At 36.7% G+C, this 22553-nt stretch overlaps 1 protein-coding gene across 1 annotated transcript in view; it reads right to left on the reverse strand.

The window, feature by feature from the left end:
• Positions 1 to 14793: 14793 nt before the first annotated feature.
• Positions 14794 to 22553, reverse strand: part of SLC7A11 (solute carrier family 7 member 11) — an 82473-nt gene continuing 74713 nt past the window's right edge. Inside the window, exon 12 of the mRNA XM_084884265.1 lies at positions 14794 to 22477. Coding sequence (XP_084740391.1) covers positions 22410 to 22477 — 68 coding nt within the window. The 3' untranslated portion in view covers positions 14794 to 22409. The remainder of the gene's footprint in view (positions 22478 to 22553) is intronic.

Here is a 22553-nt window from a genome sequence, read left to right on the forward strand (position 1 = left end):
ATTTGTCAGAGTGGTAATTTCCTGCACCTGTCAACCTGGTTCATGCAGTTCCTAATCCTGTTTACCAGCTAGTTATATCCTGTGATTAAAACTTACAAGAGAACAGAATAGCAGAGGAGGAATAGGAAAAAATTTAACAAGGCAGTAAAGTAGTAAAAATAAATGCTTGCACAATGATATGCTTTAACTCATTTGGAGTAAGTGCCGGCCATTAAATATAGTCAAAACAGATAACGTGCTGTGAATTACAGGGTCTTAAACACCACTTTTAACTGATATTTGACTCGTTAAGTATAATGGTGGGTGGAGAGAGGACTATCACCATAAATAATAGAAGATAAATTCTAGGCCTGTCAGCAATGATTTCTTGTGTGTTATTTTCACTTACACACCGAAAGAGATGACAAAGGCATAAATAGAATGGAAACTAACTTAATGAAGTCTTTTTTTTATATATAGTTCCGTAACATTGACTCTAAACCAGTTTCCAGACAAGACAATTTCAACACTTCTATCAGTCCTCGGGACTGGTTTGCTGGGATCAAAACCGAGCTGCAAGACTAGAATTGCCTTTATCACAATGAGTCAAAAAAGTCAATGTTTTCATGTCATCTACCTTTTGTGGGGTTTTTTTTTTTTTTTCAATCTAATGGTGTCTGCAAACTCCTTTTTGACATGCAAGGTTTATCCTGTAGTTGAAGAAGATGTGCTACAGAATTTTTTAAACCTAGTTACAAAGTTTGAGTACTGCAGAGTGATAAATCTAACATAGAGAAACACTGTAGACGTCCAAAGGTGAAAGGGAAGCTTCCAAGATACTTCCATCTGACCTGCCATTGTTCTAAATTTACGTGGTCATTACAAAATCAAAGCAAGTCAAAAATTGTGCTGCATTAACCCTCCATATACCAGCAATTTTCAAGAGATGTGCCACAAGAATTTTTAAAACATGCAATACATATCTGACTATTTAGACAGGGGCATTGACCTTTTCCCTTCGATTGTCAAAGTTAAAAAATGACAGCAGCCATCACAATAGCTGCTTGATGTAAATGAATCAAAATTATACCTTTTTTTATCACATCAGCAAAAATATATTTTTTGGTGTGCCTCAGAATTTTAGTCATTTATGTGTGGCATGAGATGAAAAAGGTTGAAAATAGCTGTCATACACTAATGGTTGTCTATGAACAAAAGTTGCTTTAAGAAAGTCAATTGGTAACGGATTAATCCTTTCATTTGACCATCTTATTGAGACGATTTTACATCAGACATCATTTCATGTACTTATATCAATATAATAAAAATATTAAGTGCCTCATCCCTGTTTCTATTAGGACCTAGATATATGGCTTGGATCACAAATTCTAAAACACTAGAAAAGCCAAAGCCTTTTTCACAATTGCTGTGATTCCAGACCCCTGCCTGATCTCGGTGCTGTCTGCTTACAAACCTATCTATGCCTGAAACTTGGTTCCTTTAACAGTGGACACACACACACACACACACACACACACACACACACACACACCTGCTTAGTCTCAAGTTTAGTAATGCTATTAAAAATGTAGGACTAACAAGTATAGAATTATATGGCAGAATATACAGCCTTCTCCCATTTCTCTTGTTCCCTGCCTCTCTCCCCTATTATACCTTCCTCCTTTTTATCACCCTCCTTTATCCATCAAGGCCAAAACAAAGTATTTTCCTAGCTGTATGTCTGAAATCTCTGCCTCATTTTATTGACATGTCCTAAGTCAAAACAAAGCCTCTCTCTCTAGTTTGTGACACTCTATTTCTCAGTAATATCTCTAATTTATGAAACAGGACTGTTCAATAGAACTTTCCGCAATGATGGAAATGTCCATAAAATAACTACCAGCCATATCTGGCTATTGAGCATTTGAAATGTGGTGAGTGCAACTGAGGAACTGAATTTTTAATTTTATTGCATTTTAACTCACTTAAATAGCCACATGTGTCTGGTGGCTACCCTACATGACAACAACCTCTCCAGATAAAGTAACCTCTGCCAGGCATTTAGTACTCACTTATTAATCAGAGTTGTATTGCCAACCAAGTTATTAAGTATGTCTTCCTTCATAGACTTTATTTTCTTCATATTAATATTCTAATATCTTAATGAAGAAAACATAAAGGTTAAATTATCAAACCAGACTCACATGAATCCAGAGTTTCAAGCTCTACCAACAATTTTGAATTAAAAAAAAGCCAGAGCCCAGGCAAAGCAAGGAGATGTCAGATCCCTAGTGTAGCTCCCCTGGTGCTTTCTCACCACATCACAATAGCCCCTGACCCTCCTTAACAAAAGAGATCGCTAATGATGCATGTAACTACAGTACTTACTCAGAGAGACCTATTTTAATCATAAAGTATCTCCACTTTATACACAAATAGCTTTCATGACATTTCCTAATAATCTATGTGTACACGTCCATAGATTCCATTTCCCCAAAGCCCAGACTGCCATAAGCAATCAACAAACCAGGTGCATCTGCTCAAAGCAAATAAAAGACTTAGATAAAAGACTCCTCCAGGACTGAGTACTTTAGTGTGTTTCCCAAGAGTTCTGTAATTAAAATGTTTATAAGAAGACTTGACTGGGTAGCCTTTATCCCTTCTTGGAGGCATTTTCAGGTAAAGGGAGAGAATGGATTGAAGTGTGGTGTGTTCATGGATATTGTTGAGTCCTAACTTACATGCATCCAATAGTTAGGCAGCTATGTCAGAATGTATTTATTACTGGTTAAGCAGCATCCCAGATGCAAGCCCATACTTGGTCCAAGTTCAATAATCCCAGAGGAGCACTGGAAATGAAATGTTAATATTGGCTGCAGGTTACCTATACTCTAGAGATCTAGACTTTTTTTTCTAATGTTCAACATGGAAGCCACACGTGGCAGTTCAGCACATGAAATCTGGCCAGTTCAAATTGAAGTCTACTTAAGTATAAAATGCACACCACATTTTAAAGATTTAGCACTAAAAAGGGATGTAAACTATTTCATTAATAATTTTAATATTGATTACATGCTTAAGTAAAATATTAAGTAGAATTAATTGTAATAGTGTATTTTGTTAAATAATACACTATTACAATTAATTCTATTATCTATTTTTACTTTTTTAATGTGCCTATAAGAAGTTTTAAATTCCATATGTGAATTGCCTTTTGTGGCTCATTGCATTTTTATCAGGCATCACTGATCTAAAATATTGTATTTCTAATACCTTTAGTGTATTAAAATTCAAAGCCTCTTCATGATCTCTTCAAATTCCAAGATATTACATTTTCATGGCACTTTCCTCAAATACTTCCTCTATACACAGTTTTGCTCTATCTTAGCTCAGCCAAAAAAATCATATCCTTCATTAGTTACTAATTTAAAATAAAAGATTTATAAATGTAGAAAAATTACTGACAACTTTATGGGCCAGAGTTGCATCTTAACATCTCTTACCTTTTCTTTGCTATCTTTCTTTTTCTATTTATTTATTTATTTGTCTGTCTGTTTGTTTGTTTGTTTGTTATTTATGTTCATTCTTCCTTTTCCTCATCTTTCTCTTCAGGAACAAAAGAATTCATCTCTTTTTCCTGTACAGCAGTTCAGTAATCATTATATTTTGTTTGAGATTGCTTTTGAGGTCTGTCTCTCTCTACCTAAAGACACGCAGTTTTCTCCTGAAGAGGAAGTCTAGTGAATAATATTTTTTTTTGCACTTGCAATACAAAGATGAAAGTCACTGGTTAAATTTTTAGTGTATTTACAAACTAGAAGGGGACACAGAGAAGTTACAACCAAAATGAAAACAGTATGAATGGAACCATCATTGAGCTGTGCCCACGACGCTGTGAGAACACAGGGACCAACAATGCTCACCATTAATTACACAGACCGATAGAATAATTAGTGGGTAGCTACCTTGTTCTGGCTACACTCACACCAAGCCAAGCAGCGATGTGTAATTCATTATTCCCTCTACCTCAAATTCTCTCCTGTAAAGGTTTTCTAATTTTCAGTACAATTTCACAATAAATAAAAACCCAATGAACAAATGTAAATTGGGAACTCAAAAGCATAGTTACTTTGATTTTGATGAGAGATGTGGAGTCCCATCTATTTGCCTCTCTCCACTATGGTGACATAGCAACAACCCCTAATGGGGCTTTGGGGAGAACATTATAAAAACCATAGCTCTGTTCCCTTGGCTCCTGAAATATAGTACTCTCTCCTGATTTCCCATTTCTGTCAAATCCTCAGTCAACATTCCGAATGCAGGCTTCTTCTTACTATCTCACTCTTGATCTCTCCTTGTGCGTTTTTATCCAACACAACTTCAGTTCTGCTCCTAAAAGCTGAGCACATCCAAGTCTAAATCTCCAGCACAACTATGCTCCAGGTTTCGGATTTAGACAGCAGCATGCCTGCGAGAACCTCCTGCTGGCTTCAGGTTCCACAGTCTCCTCCATCTCTTCTGATGCACACCTCGCACCTCAATGATTTTTCCTCTAACACACACAGACCTCTGAGATCTTGTGGTTTTGGTGCCAGACCACTGTAATAAAGCATGTATCATGAAAAAGCGAGTCGTATTTGTTTTGCTGGTGGAGGATCTTGCCTTGAGTTGTAAAACACAACAGCATTATAAAGCCAGGATTGCCTATACTTCATTTCAGCTGATGAGATCCCTTTTCTTACTGTCAGCTAAATTAAACACATGTGAGTCTTTTTACTTTTTCTATCACTCACCCCATACCAGCTTTATATATATTACCAAGTCCTCCCAAATATGTATTGACTTTGTTTCATGATGGGATAATGGCCATCAGATATGCTTATAGTCTAATCCCTCAAACCTGTGAATCTGTTACCTACCTTAACCTACATGGCAAAAGGAACTTTCCCTGGGTAGCCTGCAATCCCAGTTTATGAATTATATTCTCCAGAATCTCATCTGAGGGATTAGATGTTACCTTAAATGCTCCCATAATGCCTTATGTCTGCCTCTATCAATACCTTAAAATACTGTCTTATATGGGTTTATGGGCCTCTATTTCATCAAACTGTTAATTACTTGAGAAAAACTGTGCTTTACATTTGAGAGCACAACACTCAACTTGGCATATAGTACTTTCTTATTACTTGTTGAATGATATTACTGAATTAAACAATATGATATTGTACATGAGTAAAAAGAGCAGTTTCTAGTAAAGGGAAGGGACTTATTTAACAGCAATTGGAATGATATTGAGAAACATATGTCACCAGTGAAAGAAATTTTAAAGCATTTTATAAAACATTACCACTCATTCAGTTATTTATAACCTGGAAAGCTCTTCTAAGATAGGAAATGTACAAAGCAAATCAGGGTTGCAATGGTAAATTTCCAGTTAAAAGTATAAATTACCTTTGCATTTGTATGATGAAGATAAGACTCATGTTTGGTAAATGAAGGAAAAGATTTTATAGGGAAAAGCAGTAATTTAAAATCCATATTCATATTGGAACTCAAATGAAAGTCTCTGGAATGATCTTTCATGGCCACATTTATCTTATTATGTAGCTAAAAGGTAATAAGCCCATCTCAAGTCTTCTTTTTGTTGCTTCATTTACTACAGCATTAAAGGTAAATTGTGGAGAATATCTTATGATTCATGGGTATTAGTGTTTGAAAATTACACTATCTGGGAACTTCATATTATTAGGTCAGAGATTCTGCCAGGCAAGCTGAGAAGTGAGAAAGTCTGTTCTATGCCTGGTTCCCTCTGAAGTCTAGAGAACAGTAGTGAATTCCTTTGATGGTCAGGCAGGGGATTGCTGTAATGCACAGGTGAGATGGACTGACATGGCAAACTAACCATCCTTGGTCTTTTTCTTTCTCTTTCCTTTTTCTTTTAGGGATCTCAGATGCAAAAAATAACTGGAGGGAAAAGTTGTGGTGTTTTACAACACATATTGACAATTATATCCCTGGTACATGTTTTCCTACCATAGCTCCTCAACAGCATTTTAATTTCCTGTTAAATCCTCTTCCATTCTAAAAACTGGTCTTAATGGAACGCATTATCATTGCATTATGTATTTTATTCAAAACTATTGTCTTTAAAAATGCTACTAAGCAGTTCTTCAGTTCATGGTCCTCCATCCTGATCAGCCAGTGTAGTCCCTCTTCTGGTCTGGTTGTTGCTGTTGCGGTGTCCTTGTTATTGGTGTTATTTCCCCCTAGATCCACATCTCCATGCCCCATGCCTTCGAAATTTCTTTCTTAAGATGCATTGGCTGTAGCCTAAAAGTGATGGCTTGCTGTTTTCTTCATTATAATCTAAGTGTTTTTATACCCCAAAATCTCTTAGTGGTCTATTTTGAAGATTACAGATATCTAGACTTTTAACAAATATCCTTTTATTATTAATTTCTAATTTTGCTATATTATTGTCATAGTCTCCAAGGTATTGCTTCCTTGATATTTAGTTGATTTTCATTGAACCCAGTAGAAACTCAATTTTTGTGAATGGCTCACAGGTGCACAAAAATAATATTTGCTTTTCAGGTATTAAATATATGTATACTTTTGCATACAGATATGTAATTCTCTATAGTTAAATAACAAAATATATAACAAAGTATTAAACATGCATACTGACATATAATTGTTATTTTCACTCATTCTATAACTTCATATCTTGTCAGTTTGATTTAACAAATAATACTTCCACTCTTAACATCTCCCCATAGCCAGGTAAGGCATTGTCCAGATAAGCACCAGTATGCCCTATGACCTATAGATTTCCTATACAAGCATTAATATCCACCATCACTCCTCCTATTGATGGAAGTTTCTTCTTTTTTTGTCCAGTAAGCAAATAAAGTTCAATACTTTGAATGAATTGAAAATAAAACACTTGGTGGTCAGGATAGGAATACTTTTAAGATGCATTCATTTAAAATGTGCCAAACACTTATTGTGTGACTTTTGACATACTACTAAACTACAGTTTGCCTTTATTATGTGTTCATAATAATGTGGACTTTATAAAGTAACTAGAGGCCTGGTGCACAAAATTCATGCATGGGAGTTGGGAGGGGAGGGGTTGGTGTCCCTAAGCCCAGCATGTACCCTCTCTAATCTGGTCCTCTTGAGGGATGTCCGACTGTCCATTTAGGCCCGATCCCACCAGGAAGGGATCGGGCCTAAATGGGCAGTTGGACATCCCTCTCACAATCCAGGACTGCTGGCTCCCAGCCGCTCACCTGCCTGCCTGCCTGCCTGCCTGATTGCCCCTAACTGCTTCTGTCTGCTAGCTTGATCACCCCCTAACCACTCTCCTGCCAGCCTGGTCACCCCTAACTGTGTTCCTCTTCAGGCTTGGTCACCCCTAACTGTCCTACCCTGCTGGTCCAGTCACCCCTAACTTCCCTCCCTTGCCACTTGGTCACCCCTAACTGCCCTCCCCTGCAGGCCTGCCCCCCCATTACCCTCCCTTAAGATCTGGTCACTCCCATCTACCCTCCCCTGCCAACTGTCTTGTGTAATGGGGGTGGCCATCTTTGGCCACTAGTGGACAACCATCTTGTGTGTTAAAGTGATGGTCAATTTGCATATCACCTCTTTATTATATAGGATGGAGCAGCCATCTTTGACCATATGGGGGCAGCCATCTTTGTGTGTTGGAGTGATGGTCAATTTGCATATTATCTCTTTATTATATAGGATGAGATTTAAATGAGTATATAGTTAGTGTTTAGAATAGTACTAAAGGCACATAATATGTATTTGATAAATGTTAGTTATTTTATCGCTGGCTGTATTTCATTTTTTTCTATTCTTTTCAACTTCTTGATTTATTTATGCTTTGTGTGCATGTATGTCTATGGGAAGAGGGGGAGAGAGAGAAGTGGGGAGAACTTTTAAAGTTAGTATCATCTCTGGGAATTTTACTTCCCCAAAGCAGTCAACCATTCACTTGTGCAGGGGACCTGAGGTCCAAGGCATAATTGTGTTCTGCTTGGAGTTAAAATGTATTACCTATAATTGTGACTAAAAAATTTGAGTCTTGTCTGAGTTTTTGAGTGGAGGAGCTGTATAAACTCAGGAATTATACAGAGAAAATCAGTACACAGAGTCATACAGAGACATAGAGTTAAGAAATGAAGAGAGCATGTTGCCTGGATTCCTGGAGCTTTTCTTTCCTAGATTTGGGGCCTGTTCTGACGCCAAACTGTGTTCCTGACAAACAGTTCTTCAAAACATGGCTTTATTCTTATAATATTTACTTTTTTGCTTTAATTACTTGAATTTCTGTTACTTGTATCCTAAAGAAACCTAAGTAATATAATACATCTTAACAAGCTTGTTAAGGCAGAGACATGCTTGTTAAGGTTGAAAATTGTGTTTTTGCTTCTGGGATCAGAAGATAACACAGTAATCATTGAAATCTTTTCACTTACCACATACCTCAAATTCCAAAGCTCATGATGGGGGCCAACTTGAACAAAATATAAGAAATGGGATATCAATGGAAGTTATTCTAAAACTATAGTGAATTGTGTCATCCAAAACAGGTGTAACACATTCATCTTAGATCCAAAGAGTCTTAGTAGTTGCCTATTGCTCATTTCCCATTTAGTTCCCTGCCTCATTCTTCTTCCTACCTAGCTCATGCCGGCTTACTCCATGGGCCACCCTCTTCTACTCTTTTTACATTCTCTCAGTTGAAAGCCATCAATTCAGATAATCTTTAATTGCAAGCTAAACTTACTCATTTAACCAAAAACTATTTGTTGAAAGTGACATCTGTGTATGGATAGGAGTGGGGTGGGTGGGGGTGGGGCAATGGTAAGATATGTACACATATAATAGCTTAATAAAAAAATTTTAAAAAAAGAAAGTGACGCCGAAACCGGTTTGACTCAGTGGATAGAGCATCGGTCTGCAAACTGAAAGGTCCCAGGTTCAATTCCGGTCAAGGGCATGTACATTGGTTGCGGGCACATCCCCAGTAGGGGGTGTGCAAGAGGCAGCTGATCGATGATTTTGTCTCATTGATGTTTCTAATTCTCTATCCCTCTCTCTTCCTCTCTGTAAAAAATTAATAAAATATATTTTAAAAAAAGAAAGTGACATTTGCAAAGCACTGTGCTTAAGTCATATTGGGGATACAAAGAACAAAAAATATGTTTTCTGAACCCAAGGTGCATTTCTACACAGAGTGCTCCTAAATGTGATGGGTGAAGGAGATGAGGAGATGGTTCTTTCCCAACCCTAATATTTACTTCCATGTAGAAGAGGGAAACACTCTTAGCCTCATTCTAGAAGAATTTGGGGGGGGGGGGGGGCGGGGGCGGGATTATTATGTAGCTTTTCTCTCTTGGGAGGTATTCTGACCTCAGAGGGAATTAATTTCACCATGCTGCTCCAGCTCATAAGTTTTACAGGGTCAGGGATCCATGGGAAGAGGCTATTGCAGGCTCAAGGCTGCCTGCAATGGGGTGAGCAAATCTTTCTAGCTGAAGAGTTCAATATTAGAAAGCCTGCTTGCCCATAGTCATGAATCACATTCCTCTATATTAGCTGTTATCATCAATGAACGTGGTATTTTGTTCTTCTACCTGCCTGACAATTTTGACTTATGTCTTCATTTATTTATAATTTAAGTAGGGAAGAAAAGTGATGTTATAAGCCTTCCCAGGAATATGAACAATATGTGCCTCAAATCCTCTCCTCTCACCTGAGTTTTTGCCCCAAATCTAATTTTCAGAGAATGTATCCAGATGGAATTTTCACATCCTCAGTCTCAATACTTCATCATGAAAATGTGCTTCAATTTCCTCATAGAAAGAAATCAGAAGTTTACCACTAAATATGCCTGTTTCAATCACATGCTCCTTTATTCACCAGCTCATTCAGGCTTGAAACCCTAATTACTTTAACTCCTCCTTTCCTCTTCCTCCATAGTAAGCCAGGCACAAAGATCTGTTGTTTTTTCTCCAGAATTTCTCATTCTGGTGCTCTTTTATCTACAATCCTAATCTAGACTTCATAGCTACTTGTTACAAAAGCTCATCATCTTGCTTTTGCCGGTTTGGCTCAGTGGATAGAGCATCCGTCTGCAGACTAAGGGATCCTGGGTTGGATTCCAGTCACAGGCACATGCCTGGGTTGCAGGCTCAATTCCTAGTGGGAGACAGCTGGATGCAGCCGATCAATAATTCTCTCTCATCATTAATGTTTCTGTCTCCCTTCCTCTCTGAAGTCAATAAAAAATATATTTTAAAATAAAAGCTCATCAGCTGGATTTTGCTGATTTCAGATTTTTCCTCACTCATTTTTCCTCTCACAGAATTTACAGTATAACTTTCCTCAGTATTCTCTTCTTGAATGCCTTCAGTGGCTTCCATTTGTAGATCAAACTCATTATCCTGATTTAAAGGCTCTATCATAAGTAGACATGATACAATCAACATTCCTGTATTTATTATCCTTGACTCTACTCAGACCTAACTCTTTTATGAACCAAAAGCAGAGTATGCTTTGCATACATGCCTTGTCTCAAATTGTAAAACACACACAGACACACACACACACACAAACGCACACACACACACACACACACTCAAAATAAACTTCTACCCTTCTTCTCCAAATATTTAAGGACTAGTGCCAAGCCCAACACTTTTATATCTTCATGCATTTACAGTGGCAGTACACAGTTTCACAGCCAACCACACACTGCATTAAATGGTGTGTCCTGTGGCTTATTAAAGATTCTTCTTTATCTGAGCTGAATTACTGTGAGTTCCTAGATATAGCTGAGGAATCTTGGTACATTTCCCATACCATTAAATTCATTGTTAATTGTGTAGGAGATATAGAGTAAATATTTGACTTATAAATGAAAAGTAATTGTTTTCACCTAAGAGATTGCTTGATTAAATACTCTGAAATTTAAGAATGAGTTGATAATCAGAATTTCTATTCTGACCTCTGACTTTCTCTGTTACTTTAAGCAAGCCATTTTAGCTATTTTGTACTTATTTTGTTAATCCAAAAATGGAAGTAAGACTTGTCATTTGTCTTATTCACAGAGAGTGGTAAGGAGTATCCTAGTCAATGCAAAGCACATGGCTAATATGAAGTTTAATAAAAATGATAAATAGCATCTATTACAGAATTGAACCATTGTTCAATTTCTTCTGCCCTTTCAGTCCTTTGATTCAATATTCTCTCACTGAAATCTGAGAGCTTTAATTTGAGAAAGGGTTTAACTAATAATCATAGACTTTCTACATTAACCTTTCTTATCATTAGGCACACCTGGATGATATCAAATTATTCTTTTAAGGAAATCAATATGTCACTATAAGTGCATTGAAAAACATCTGGTAATGGAACATCAGGTAAGGGAAACCTGGGTATAAAACACTGTATCAGAGCAGGATGGCAAAATAGATGGCTCCTGACTTTAGTTCCCCTCAGAGAAAGAACAACTAGCAACTGCTTATAGACACGACGCCTTTGTGAAGACCCCAGGTCCTGGAGGTGAGGGTGAAGCACTGATCTTGGAACACAAAAACCAAGAAAAACACATTAGTGGGTTTAGAGGAATGGTTTCCCTTTGGCTGCATCTCCTCTCCTTCAGGCCAGAGCAACGCCACACCCAGGGGGTCACCTCGGCTACGATTTCTCCAGTAGATAAAGGAGAGCCAGACGTGGACACCCAGCTTCCCCACGTTCCAGGAAGCTTCCTAGGAAGCACACTTAGGTGTTGCCTGACAGGGATCCCTGGGGAATCAGTTAGAGAAGGAGATGAGGAACAGGATTCATAGTAACAAGTGTGTAGATTTTGGCAGACAGCATTCCTGCTGACACCGGTGCCTCACCTTAGATCCCAAACAATAGCTCTACCTATCCGTAGTGACTAGGGAGCTTGGTCGACAATTCTGCCCAGTTTAGGTGCACAGCCAGCAGCTATGCCAGTAGCAGAGCCCATACTACGGCCCCACCAAGATAGTAAAGCAAGTGGGCAGCTCCATACAACTGCTGGACATGGCCTCCAGCCCTGCCTGAGCAGCAAACCTGGCCAGAGAACCTGGGCAGCTGAGGCATCCATGCTGTAGCCCTGCTCAGGCAGAGATCCAGGCCAGCAGGTCTATCCAACTGCAGAGGATAACCTCCACCCCATCTCTAAGGAGCCCAAACAGTGACCTCATGCAGCCTTGGCATCTGAGCCTACAGTACTTCCCAATTGCTGAGCACAGCAAGTGGCCTCTTCCAGGCAGAGAGCCCATCTAGCCACCTTGTCCAATCATGGAGCATAGGGTAGCAACCCTGCCTGATCTGGAGCACAGCCTCCAGCCACACCTAAATGCAAACTACAACTGGCAGCCCAACTTCACCAGGGATTCCAACCATAGACCTCACCCAAGAGTGGAGCACAGCCAGGTGACTGTCCAATCATGGAGCTGAGCCTGCAGCCCAGACTGAACACAGAGTCCAGCCAATGGCACCACCTGGCTGGGGAGTTCAGCCTAATGAATATAACAAACCAAATTCACAGCAAATTAACAGGGTCAGACACAATGACCAAGCGGAATTTATTCCTGGGATGCAAAGATGGGACAATATACACAGATCAATGAATATAATAGAGTACATTAATAGAATAAAAGATAAAAATCATATGACCTTCTCAACAGATGCAGAAAATGCATTCGACACATTAGAATATCCTTTTATAATATATTTAACACTCTCAACAAAGTGGGTATTGAAGGAACATGCCTTCACATAATAAAGGTGATACATGACAAACCCAGAATACTTAATCATAAAAGGATGAAGCTTTTCCTCTAAGAGTGCCCAGTCTCACCACTCCTATTCAGCATAGGTCTGGAAATCCTAACTGGAAAAAATAGGCAAGCAACAAAAATAAAAGGAATCCAAATCAGAAAAGAAGCAAAATTGTCTTCGCAGATGACATGATCATACATTTAGTAAACTTCACCAAAAAACTTTTAGATCCAATAAATGAATGTATTTCAGAATATAAAACCAAGATATAAGAATATTCTGTTTCTGTTTACTAATAGCAAACTATCTGAAAAAAATAATAAAGAACATAATCCTATTCACAATAGCATCAAAAACAATGAAACACTTAAGAATAATTTTAACCAAGGAGATAAAAGACCTTCACACTGCAAACTATAAGACAATGATAAAAGAAACCGGAGAAGACACAAATAAGTAGAAAGATATCTCATGTTCACGGGTCAGAAGAATTGACATTGTTAAAATGCCCACACAACTCCAAGTGATCTATAGATTCAGTGCAATCCACATTAAAATTTCAATGAGATTTTTCACAGAAAAAGAAGAAGTAAGCAATCCTAACGTTTATGAAACCACAAAAGATCCCAAATAGCCAAAGTAATCTTGAGAAAGAAAAAGCAGAGCTGGAGGCCTCATACTTCCTGATTTCACACTATATTACAAAGTTCTAGTAATCCCACAGAATGGTACTGGCATTAAATCAGACATACAGACCAATGGAATAGAGTCAAGTGCTCAGAAATAAATGCATACATGAACCATCAACTAGTATTTGACAAGGTCATCCAGAATATTCACTGGAGAAAAAATAGTCTTCAGTAAATGGTGATGGGAAAACTGGATATCCATATATAAAGAATTAAAACTGACACCTGTCTTACACAACTCACCAAAAATAATTTAATATAGATGAAATACTAAAATGTAAAAGCCTGATACCATAACACTCCTAGAAGAAAACAGAGAAAAATTTCCTTGGCATTGGTCTTGGCAGTGATTTATTTTTGTAGATGACACTAAACACATGGAACAAAAGAAAAAAATAAACAAGTGCTACTACAGTAAATGGAAAAGCTTCTGCACAGTGAAAGAAACAATGAACAAAATGAAAAGGCAACCTGTGGAATATGAAAAATATTTACTAACCATATATTCTATAAAGGGTTAATATTTAAAATATAAAGAATTCATATAACTCAACAGAATAAAAAAGTATTTATTTTATTTATTTTATTTTTTTGAAGTATTTATTCTAACAATGGGCAGAGGACCTGAATAGACATTTTTCAAAAAGACATACCAATGGCCAAGAGGTATATAGATAACAAAGGTGCTTAAGGGTCAGGTCTGAACCAACTTGGGGAATGTTTCTAGAAGAGATGACTTTTGGGTAGAAGTTTGCTATGTGGGGAGTAGGATATAAGAATAGAGGAGGAAAATATAATTCCTGTAAATCTGCAGTGTGTTAAATGAAATAACGGCATCATTTCTTTGTTAAACTACTAAAAAATGCATTTAATATTGCTTCAGGGAATACAGAAGTGGTCATTGAAGCTGGAGAAAGAAAGGTGGCAGATTATGGAAATCCCTGTATATTATATGGAGGAGTTTGGATTTTATCTATGGGGGGGGGGTGAAACTATTAAAGATTTTTACAGTATTTCTGTTTCAGAAAGAATGTTCTGGGGAAACATGTGAAGGCTGAATGAAAAAGACAAGAGATGAGATTTTTGTTAGGAGGCAAGAAATAGCAAGACTGAACTGGGGCAAGTGAAAGCAAAAGAAGTTGCTGATATTTTAGACCAGAGGATAGAAAGATGCAGATCATGAGGAGGAAAAGTGTCTACAGTGTTTACTGAAACTGCCCCCCCTTTCATTTTTTAGTACAGGAAATTGATGATAAGTGGGAGACACCAACAAATTCACAGAATTGGTGATAGATAAATAATCATTTAATCCCAAACTTTCAATGAAATGAAATGTACAGTGCTTAAAAACAAATACCAAACCATGACTTTTATTATGTAAACTATCAAATGTTTATTTACTTTCCATTTCAAATATTTTCAAGTAAAAATATGTACAAAAATATGTATACAAAAGTTTAATGACCTGGAAGCATGACAAGTATACTTATACATAAACACAATTGAAATTAGATTCAATGCAAAATTGAGTGACATCATATTGCACCAAAATTTCTTCCATGCAAAACATATGCGTCAAGAGTTTCCACCAGATGAAATCACACTTATTTCATAGTATCTTACCACTTACACAAATAGCCCATAAACACCATCTGGCAGTCTGATTTCTGCACCAGAATTCTCCCCAGAAGGAAATCATTAAGCTGTAGAAAAAATCCATTTTATTTCACATATCACATACTGGTATAGGTATCTGTGCCAGAGAACCCTAGAAACGCAATATAATCTACGAATGAAATTCTCTGTGCACCATTTATATTTTCATAGCTAAATATCTTAGTACTCCAAATATGATTGGAATATAGGTGCAGAAAAGGAGTTTTGCTCCTTAAGAATTTATCAATGCAAGACATTGTGTAAAAGAATAAAATACACACGATCCCCTTTACCAAGTTTCACTAACACAATGTCAAAGTAAAGGACTACAGATGAGGACCACTTAGGAAACTGAGGCCCACTCCTCCACAGCTGGATTTCTCTATTCCTGTATTTTAGATCACTAGGACAAATCCACCATCCCCCTGACCCCTATCAAGTAGGGGAATGGTAACAAGGTCATGACAAATACATTCCAGACCCAAGCTAAGGGGTATAGCTGGTCTGTATATTACAGTTTAAGCACAAATCAAAGAGATGGCTGCCAGCACAACTCGCTGGAGAAACTCAACTACTGTTTTCCCACTGGGCTCAATTGATTCTATTGGTGCAAATTACTGACACATGACATAGGATATAAAAGGCATTTAAATACATTCATACATGTTACCTAATGATATGTTAATATGAACATACACATACAGAATTTTCTATTCCTTGAGAACTGAAAAAGAAGTTACTATTACTAGGCCAAATTTTAACACAAAGCTCACTAAACCCATTTTTATAAAGTAAATACAAAGTTTTAATACAAAGATATTAATGGTTCATCATGAGATGAATTCTGAGTCAGTAACTAAAAATCATCTCTACCAGTGCATAACTACCATCTAATCCACTCTATAATAAGCAAAAACCAAGCTCTACAAAATCTTGTGTAAAATCTTAGTCAGAAAAGTAGGACAAATTAAGTTCCCCAAGTATTCAGTCCAGGCAGCCATGTGGCTTGCCTTTCTATGCTTATTATGCGTGCACAGGTTGCCAGCAGGTAATCACTAATACACAACTAGATGCTTGTTCACCAGTGACACAGAGAGGAGACACTATCTCATGGTAGGAAGCAATGCAGTCTTAGCACATCTGATACTTAGGTTTGCAAATTCTCAAGAGTTGGCAGGTACCATTGGCTATTTTGAACACCAGCATTGGCCCTAAATAGCTTAAAAGAGTTAAGGAATATGCCATTCTCCTAACATGGATAATGTAAAAAGGTCCCAGTTTTCAAGATGTAAGCATGAATAGTTTCGTTCCAGATTTACAGCATTAGAAAAAACATTCACAAGGGAAAACTATTAGGTAAAAAATTTCTCCAAGGAAAGAATCAAAATAATCCCAGCTACTTAAAAATTTTTGGAGGATCCTTGTTGTTGGTGTGATAACCGCAGCTACATATATATTATGCTTTATTTCCAGAGCAATTAAAAAGTGCTATGTGGTAGTGTCTAAAATTATGAATGCACACAGTAGTTTAATGTAGGTCAGTTCTATTCTGTTATAAGCATACATTCATTTGAAACAATCTGTTTTTTCTTTCCAAACTATTTTTCTACTTAAAATAATAGTGTGGTTTTTTTTTTTTATTATATGAGAGGCCTGATACACAAATTCAAACACTGGTGGACCTCCCCTTACCCACCAACTTGTAGGGCTCCAGCCTGCTATCCACATTGATCCTGCACAGCCTGAAGTAGTGTGGGAAGCGGCTGGTGGCAGGGAGGAGCCCAGGCCTGGTGCTGCACTGCTCCTGTTCATCTGGCCCCACTGCAACTGCCACCCTGGAGAGACTTGTGATGCTGCAGCTGCACTCACCAGCCTTAAGCCAGGCATCTGGTGCCTGTTTGTCAGCTGAGCGGTGCTCCTGCTATGGGAGTGCCCTGACCACTAGGGGGCAGCTCCTGTGTTGAGGGTCTGTCTTCTGGTGGTCAGTGAACGTCATAACTACCAACTGGTTGTCCAGTTGTTTGGCTGCTTAGGCATATATATGTGTGTGTGTGTGTGTGTGTGTGTGTGTGTGTGTGTGTGTGTGTGTGAATAAAAAGAAATTTGGAATGAAGGAGAAATGCTAGGGACAAAAGAACTCAGAAATCCTTTTTTTGTTTGTTTGTTTCAGAAATCCTTTTAAATCAGACAGTTTGAACCTAGAACCAGGGAACCACATTGCATTGCTTCCCAGTGTGAGATGAATGAGCTTCTGAGCATGCATGGAAGCATTAGCAGGAATAACTGAGGTCTAACGTCACAATCCTTTAAGTCAGACCACTGACAACCCAACTGTTACAGGTGTAACATCCAAAGGCCTGACATTTTCTCACAAGATACTGTGCAAAATACCCTATCACACAAGGTGCTCAAAATACAGTCGCTGCTGCAAAAGAGATAACGGCATTCATTTTTATTTTTCCTCTAGCTTTCAGCATGGCCTGTAGAGACTTCAGCAGGAGGTAATATGGATTCAGCAAGCAAATCTTCTAACCAATAAATTAATTCACTTGAAAGTCATTCTTTAAAAAAATACCAGTAGTGTATATGTTCACTTTCAAACCGGTGCACCCATTTTGTATGACATTCAGATAGATGCCTAATGCTCCAGTTTCTTGAGAAGATCGTTATCTATAAAAACATAAAGGCGGCTATTGATATTATAAATGTACCCTCGATCTATAGCTGAAATGCACATGTACAAGTAACTATTTGGAGACTGTAACCATCCTCCAGTGATGTTTTAAGTCAATGGAAACAGAAAAAAGGGGAGGGGACTACCAAGGAAGTAAACCTAAGTGGTTGTAAGTAAACCTAAGAATATTGGTAATTGTATAGATCCAAATAAGACTCACTCCTATCTGGAGGATATCATGCCAAAAATAATACAGAAGGAGTCATTGATTCATTCCAAGAAAACAGAGAAATGGTTCAAAGAAATCAAGTTAATAGCCCTGGAGGCTTATAAAGAACATTATCTCACAACATGGAAGACTGGTGAAGTTCCTGTGAGACCATGATTTATGCCTTTATGCATTTATGTCAAATATAAAGCTAGCATTTTTTTATACCAACTAATTTGAAAAATGCAATAGAAAGAAAAGAGGATTATTTCTTAAATATAACTGTTATAATACATTGTTTAAGTACAGTAAGATACTACCTACAGGTTACACTTTTAGGTATTATATATGATGGAAAAGATTAAAAATGCCTTTTATAAGAAAATTATCCTTAAAAATATGTACAGGTAATAATTCTATTAACTATATATAAATAATGTAAACAGAAGCTTTCAAAATGACTCATTATCTACTCTCATTTAGATCCACCATGAGCTTGTTGCCAGTTACACGATGATGTGCTTAATTCCTGACTTTGGTCAAGAAAGTCAAATGTAACCCTGCAGACATTATCAACACCGACATATAGACCATCATATACTAGTAGGGTAAAAGAAACAAAATTATATTTAAGTAACATTAAATTTCTTGACTCATCTGCATGCAAATCCCAAATTTCTCTATTTCCAACCAACCTTTAAAAAGAAAAAGAACTACAATTAGAATCCTATTTATTATTATTCTATCATTCAGAACTGACAAATATGTGAAAGGTGAAACTCTCCCCTTATATATCACATAATGTATATTATGAGAAAGCCACTTATATATAGATACTTTAACTAACTCACAACCTTATTTAAAAATATATTTTACAAATATTCCATGCTATTTCTAATAGAAAAAGCAGTGGAAGTATTTTAACCAAAGGGGTTTTTGATTTTGTAGGGCCAGAAGTATATACAATTTTGATGATTTGCTTCAAGAAAATTAGTACATAATTCCTAAAGCAAAATTAGGTACAGGACCTTGGAAGGGGCATGTCTAAATGAGCAGCACTGAAGCTTAAGTTTCATTAGCTTCTCAGGATGTCCACCTATGTGCAGCAGGCACTGAATTTTTAATATTTCTCTCACTACACTGCATAATAAATTACACCAAAATATTGTTACCTCCAATCATTTACTACTTTCATTTCCTGCCACTCTGAGCTTCAGTTTTCTATCTTTTCATAACATATACCTCAATGAGAAGAAATCAACTATAGGTCAAAAATGCTCCCTTTCTTAGTTATCATTACACTTATCTGGTAATAGAGATAAAATATTGATTTTCCTAAAGAACTGATTACAGTGCATGGAGAATTCCATTGACTGATACAGTGGAATGCTAACCATCTGATGATATTTTAAACTAGAGGCCTGATGCATGAATTCATGCACCAGTGGGGTCCCTCAGCCTGGTCTGCGAGATCGGGCTGAAACTGGGTGTCTGAAATCCCCTGAGGGGTTCTGGATTACAAGAGGGTACAGGCCAGGCTGAGGAACCCCACCAGTGCACAATCAGGGCCGGGAAGGATACGGGAATTTGGCCATCTAGGGAGGGCCCATGGGAGGGCTCCAGGGCATGTCCAGCCCATTTCCCTCAGTCCCAATCAGCTGGACCCCAGCAGCAAGCTAACCTACTAGTTGGAGCACCTGCCACTTGGTGAGCAGTGCACGTCACAGCAAGCAATTAAGTGGCCTTACCATATCATTAGCATATTATGCTTTGATTGGTTGAAGACAACCAGACACTTAGCATATTAGGCTTTTATTATACAGGATAGCAATTGGGGAAATAATTTTACCAGACACATAAGGCAATCTGGAAATTTGTTTCAACATAGTTATTTTAGTGTTAGATAAACTCATGCATTTCTACAATATCCTAATAATCTGTCCTAGTTTTGTGCCAGTGTGGCTGGGGGAGATACTGTACAAGCACATAGCACATGTGTGTGAACACACCTAACATTTATGTGTGGTCTGGAATCGGCCACCTTTCCTAGGATATGATACAATTGTGAATAACAATTATGAATATTGTTTCACCACAGAAAACATGTTTTGTCATGATTAGCCTAAAAATAAGTTATAGTTTAATAATCTCCATTACTTTCTTTAAAAATTACTAACTGACTTCCTGTCTGGTTAAAATGGTATTAAGATGGTATTAGAAGTTTAATAAGGAAAATTCATTTTGATAATGATGAAGGAATTTTCCTTATAGAATCATTAAGAATATGTATTCTACTTAGCCAGTTAAGTCATATATTTAAAGAGAAATTAGAACTCAAAATAAACAAATAAATAAAATGTGGAGACTTATCTGTTGCTATAAGACCATTAGCCTCAGGAATAATCAAGAACCATACATTAGGTTCAGGAATAATCAAGAACCTCAGGATGTTACATGTACAAACCTCTCCATGAGACTCTACCTTTTTTCTCATTACATATAAATCCAAGAAGAGTTTTCTGGTTTAGAATATATGGGCCTAGATTGCAATACCTCCAGCAACAATATAGTGGGAAGAGATATGGCTAAATGGATATAGGAAGTAGAGACTTTTAAAACCCTATGAATTCACTTACAGACCCAAATAGTAGGTTTGTAAAAAAAAAAATAAAAAATAAAATGTCAATCTTGGATATATTTTAAATATTAGCAAGATAAAAAACTGAAATTTTTGAATTAGAATTATCTCAAATTATGAAATATTATTACTTTGTCAATTGTCTGTGAACTCTACATTTTCTCTTAATGATTTTAATCAGTGTCATTCTTTCAAAAATTCTTATTTTCAAATGGGCAAAAAATTAAAGGATGAAACATAACTGGCTATGATGAGCTACTTAACCTTAGATGTGTGTAAATAATAGTTAACAAATGTCACCATAATATTACTATCATTAAAAAATTGCACAATAGTTTCTGAACCTAGCATAATAACACCTGTCTGGATATACATATGCATGCACAATTTCTATTTCTTTTAGTGAATCTGTTATCAGTTATCTCTTTTGCAGATTAAATGATAATTAGGGTGAATAAATTACTGACAAAGCCTAGCTATAGAAGTGGAAAATTTTTAGAAACATCAGTTATGCATCTTATTTAGCAGTGGCATTTCTTGCTCAATTTTTATGTAAATATATGTCATTTCCTAATTGATCTGCACAGTTTTATCTGAAGAAATATTTTAACAGAATATAATATATATATAGGAAATGTACAGCCTGTCAAAATTCATCACCATGTAAATATAACTATAAACTAAAAATATTGTTCAAAATTACTAACATTGCATATAGATATGATTATAGGGTTAGGTATAATATTTGGGGCATTTTCTTTCTTGGTGATTTCTGTCTTACCATTGATATTTTAATTTGAAGATTTGAAAATACACATATTTAGATATATTTATCAAGGGTACATTGTTTGTGAAACAGATAATGATGTTTAGAAGGATTTAATACCGAACTGACTATTGTTTTGCTGGAAGAAGGATGTTACATCCTTTCCTGATCAAATGGGCTGCCATGAAAACAAAATGTCAGACAACCACATAGCTTCCTGACAAGGAGTGAAAAAATATACCCCAACATAGTAAATTCTCAATGATTTTACACAAACATAGTTCCTGGATTTGTAAACAATAGCTCCTAGAAGCTCTTCTTTAATGTATTTAATAAAGTTAGGTATGCCCCCTCTGTCCTTTGTTCACAATGCTGTTAGTATTAACCCTTAAAAGATGAGTCTCATCTAAGTTGGCACCGAAAGGGGAAGCAATGCAATGCCAATGTAACACAAATTTCTCTCTTTCTTCTGTCCATAATGATGATGTATGCTTTTTTTTTGTTCTTTCTCTAGAAGAATAGAAAACACTTTTCACAGTACAGTTTTCTATAGTAAGTAAAAAATGTTTTTACAAAACCCATATATACAGAAAACACCTCAGTCTTCAATTTGAAGTTTCTTAGCCATGATATGTTACAGAGAAAGACCACTGAGTTAATTGTCCATCCCGTAGTCTTTTCCCCTCACCTCAACAGGTAGGTATCAGGAACACAAGAATCACGTGAAGTCATGGTATAGCTGCATATCAGCTTTCTACAATTACATGAAGTTATAACTAAATTTCTTAGAAACCAGTTTGAATACACTAAAAGATCTGAATAAAAATAAATGATTCCTTGATTCCATCACCAAACCTGCAGTCCTCTGGATTTTCATAAAATGAGGTGAACGTCCATACTTTGTTTCAGCTTTTTGGGCAGAAACAAAGCCAAGGATAGATTGCCAAGATTTCAAATGCATTAATTTATAATTTATGACAATCTTCTTCTGGTACAACTTCCAGTATTATTTGTAATGTTCTGGTTATTCTGCCTACAAAGAAATAATGAAGAAAAATTAAAAATGTACAGAAATCAGAAATAAAATGAAACAAAAAAAAAGACATACA

The sequence above is a fragment of the Pipistrellus hanaki genome (assembly GCF_964339955.1).
Source record: "Pipistrellus hanaki genome assembly, chromosome: 5".
Lineage (NCBI taxonomy): Eukaryota > Metazoa > Chordata > Mammalia > Chiroptera > Vespertilionidae > Pipistrellus > Pipistrellus hanaki.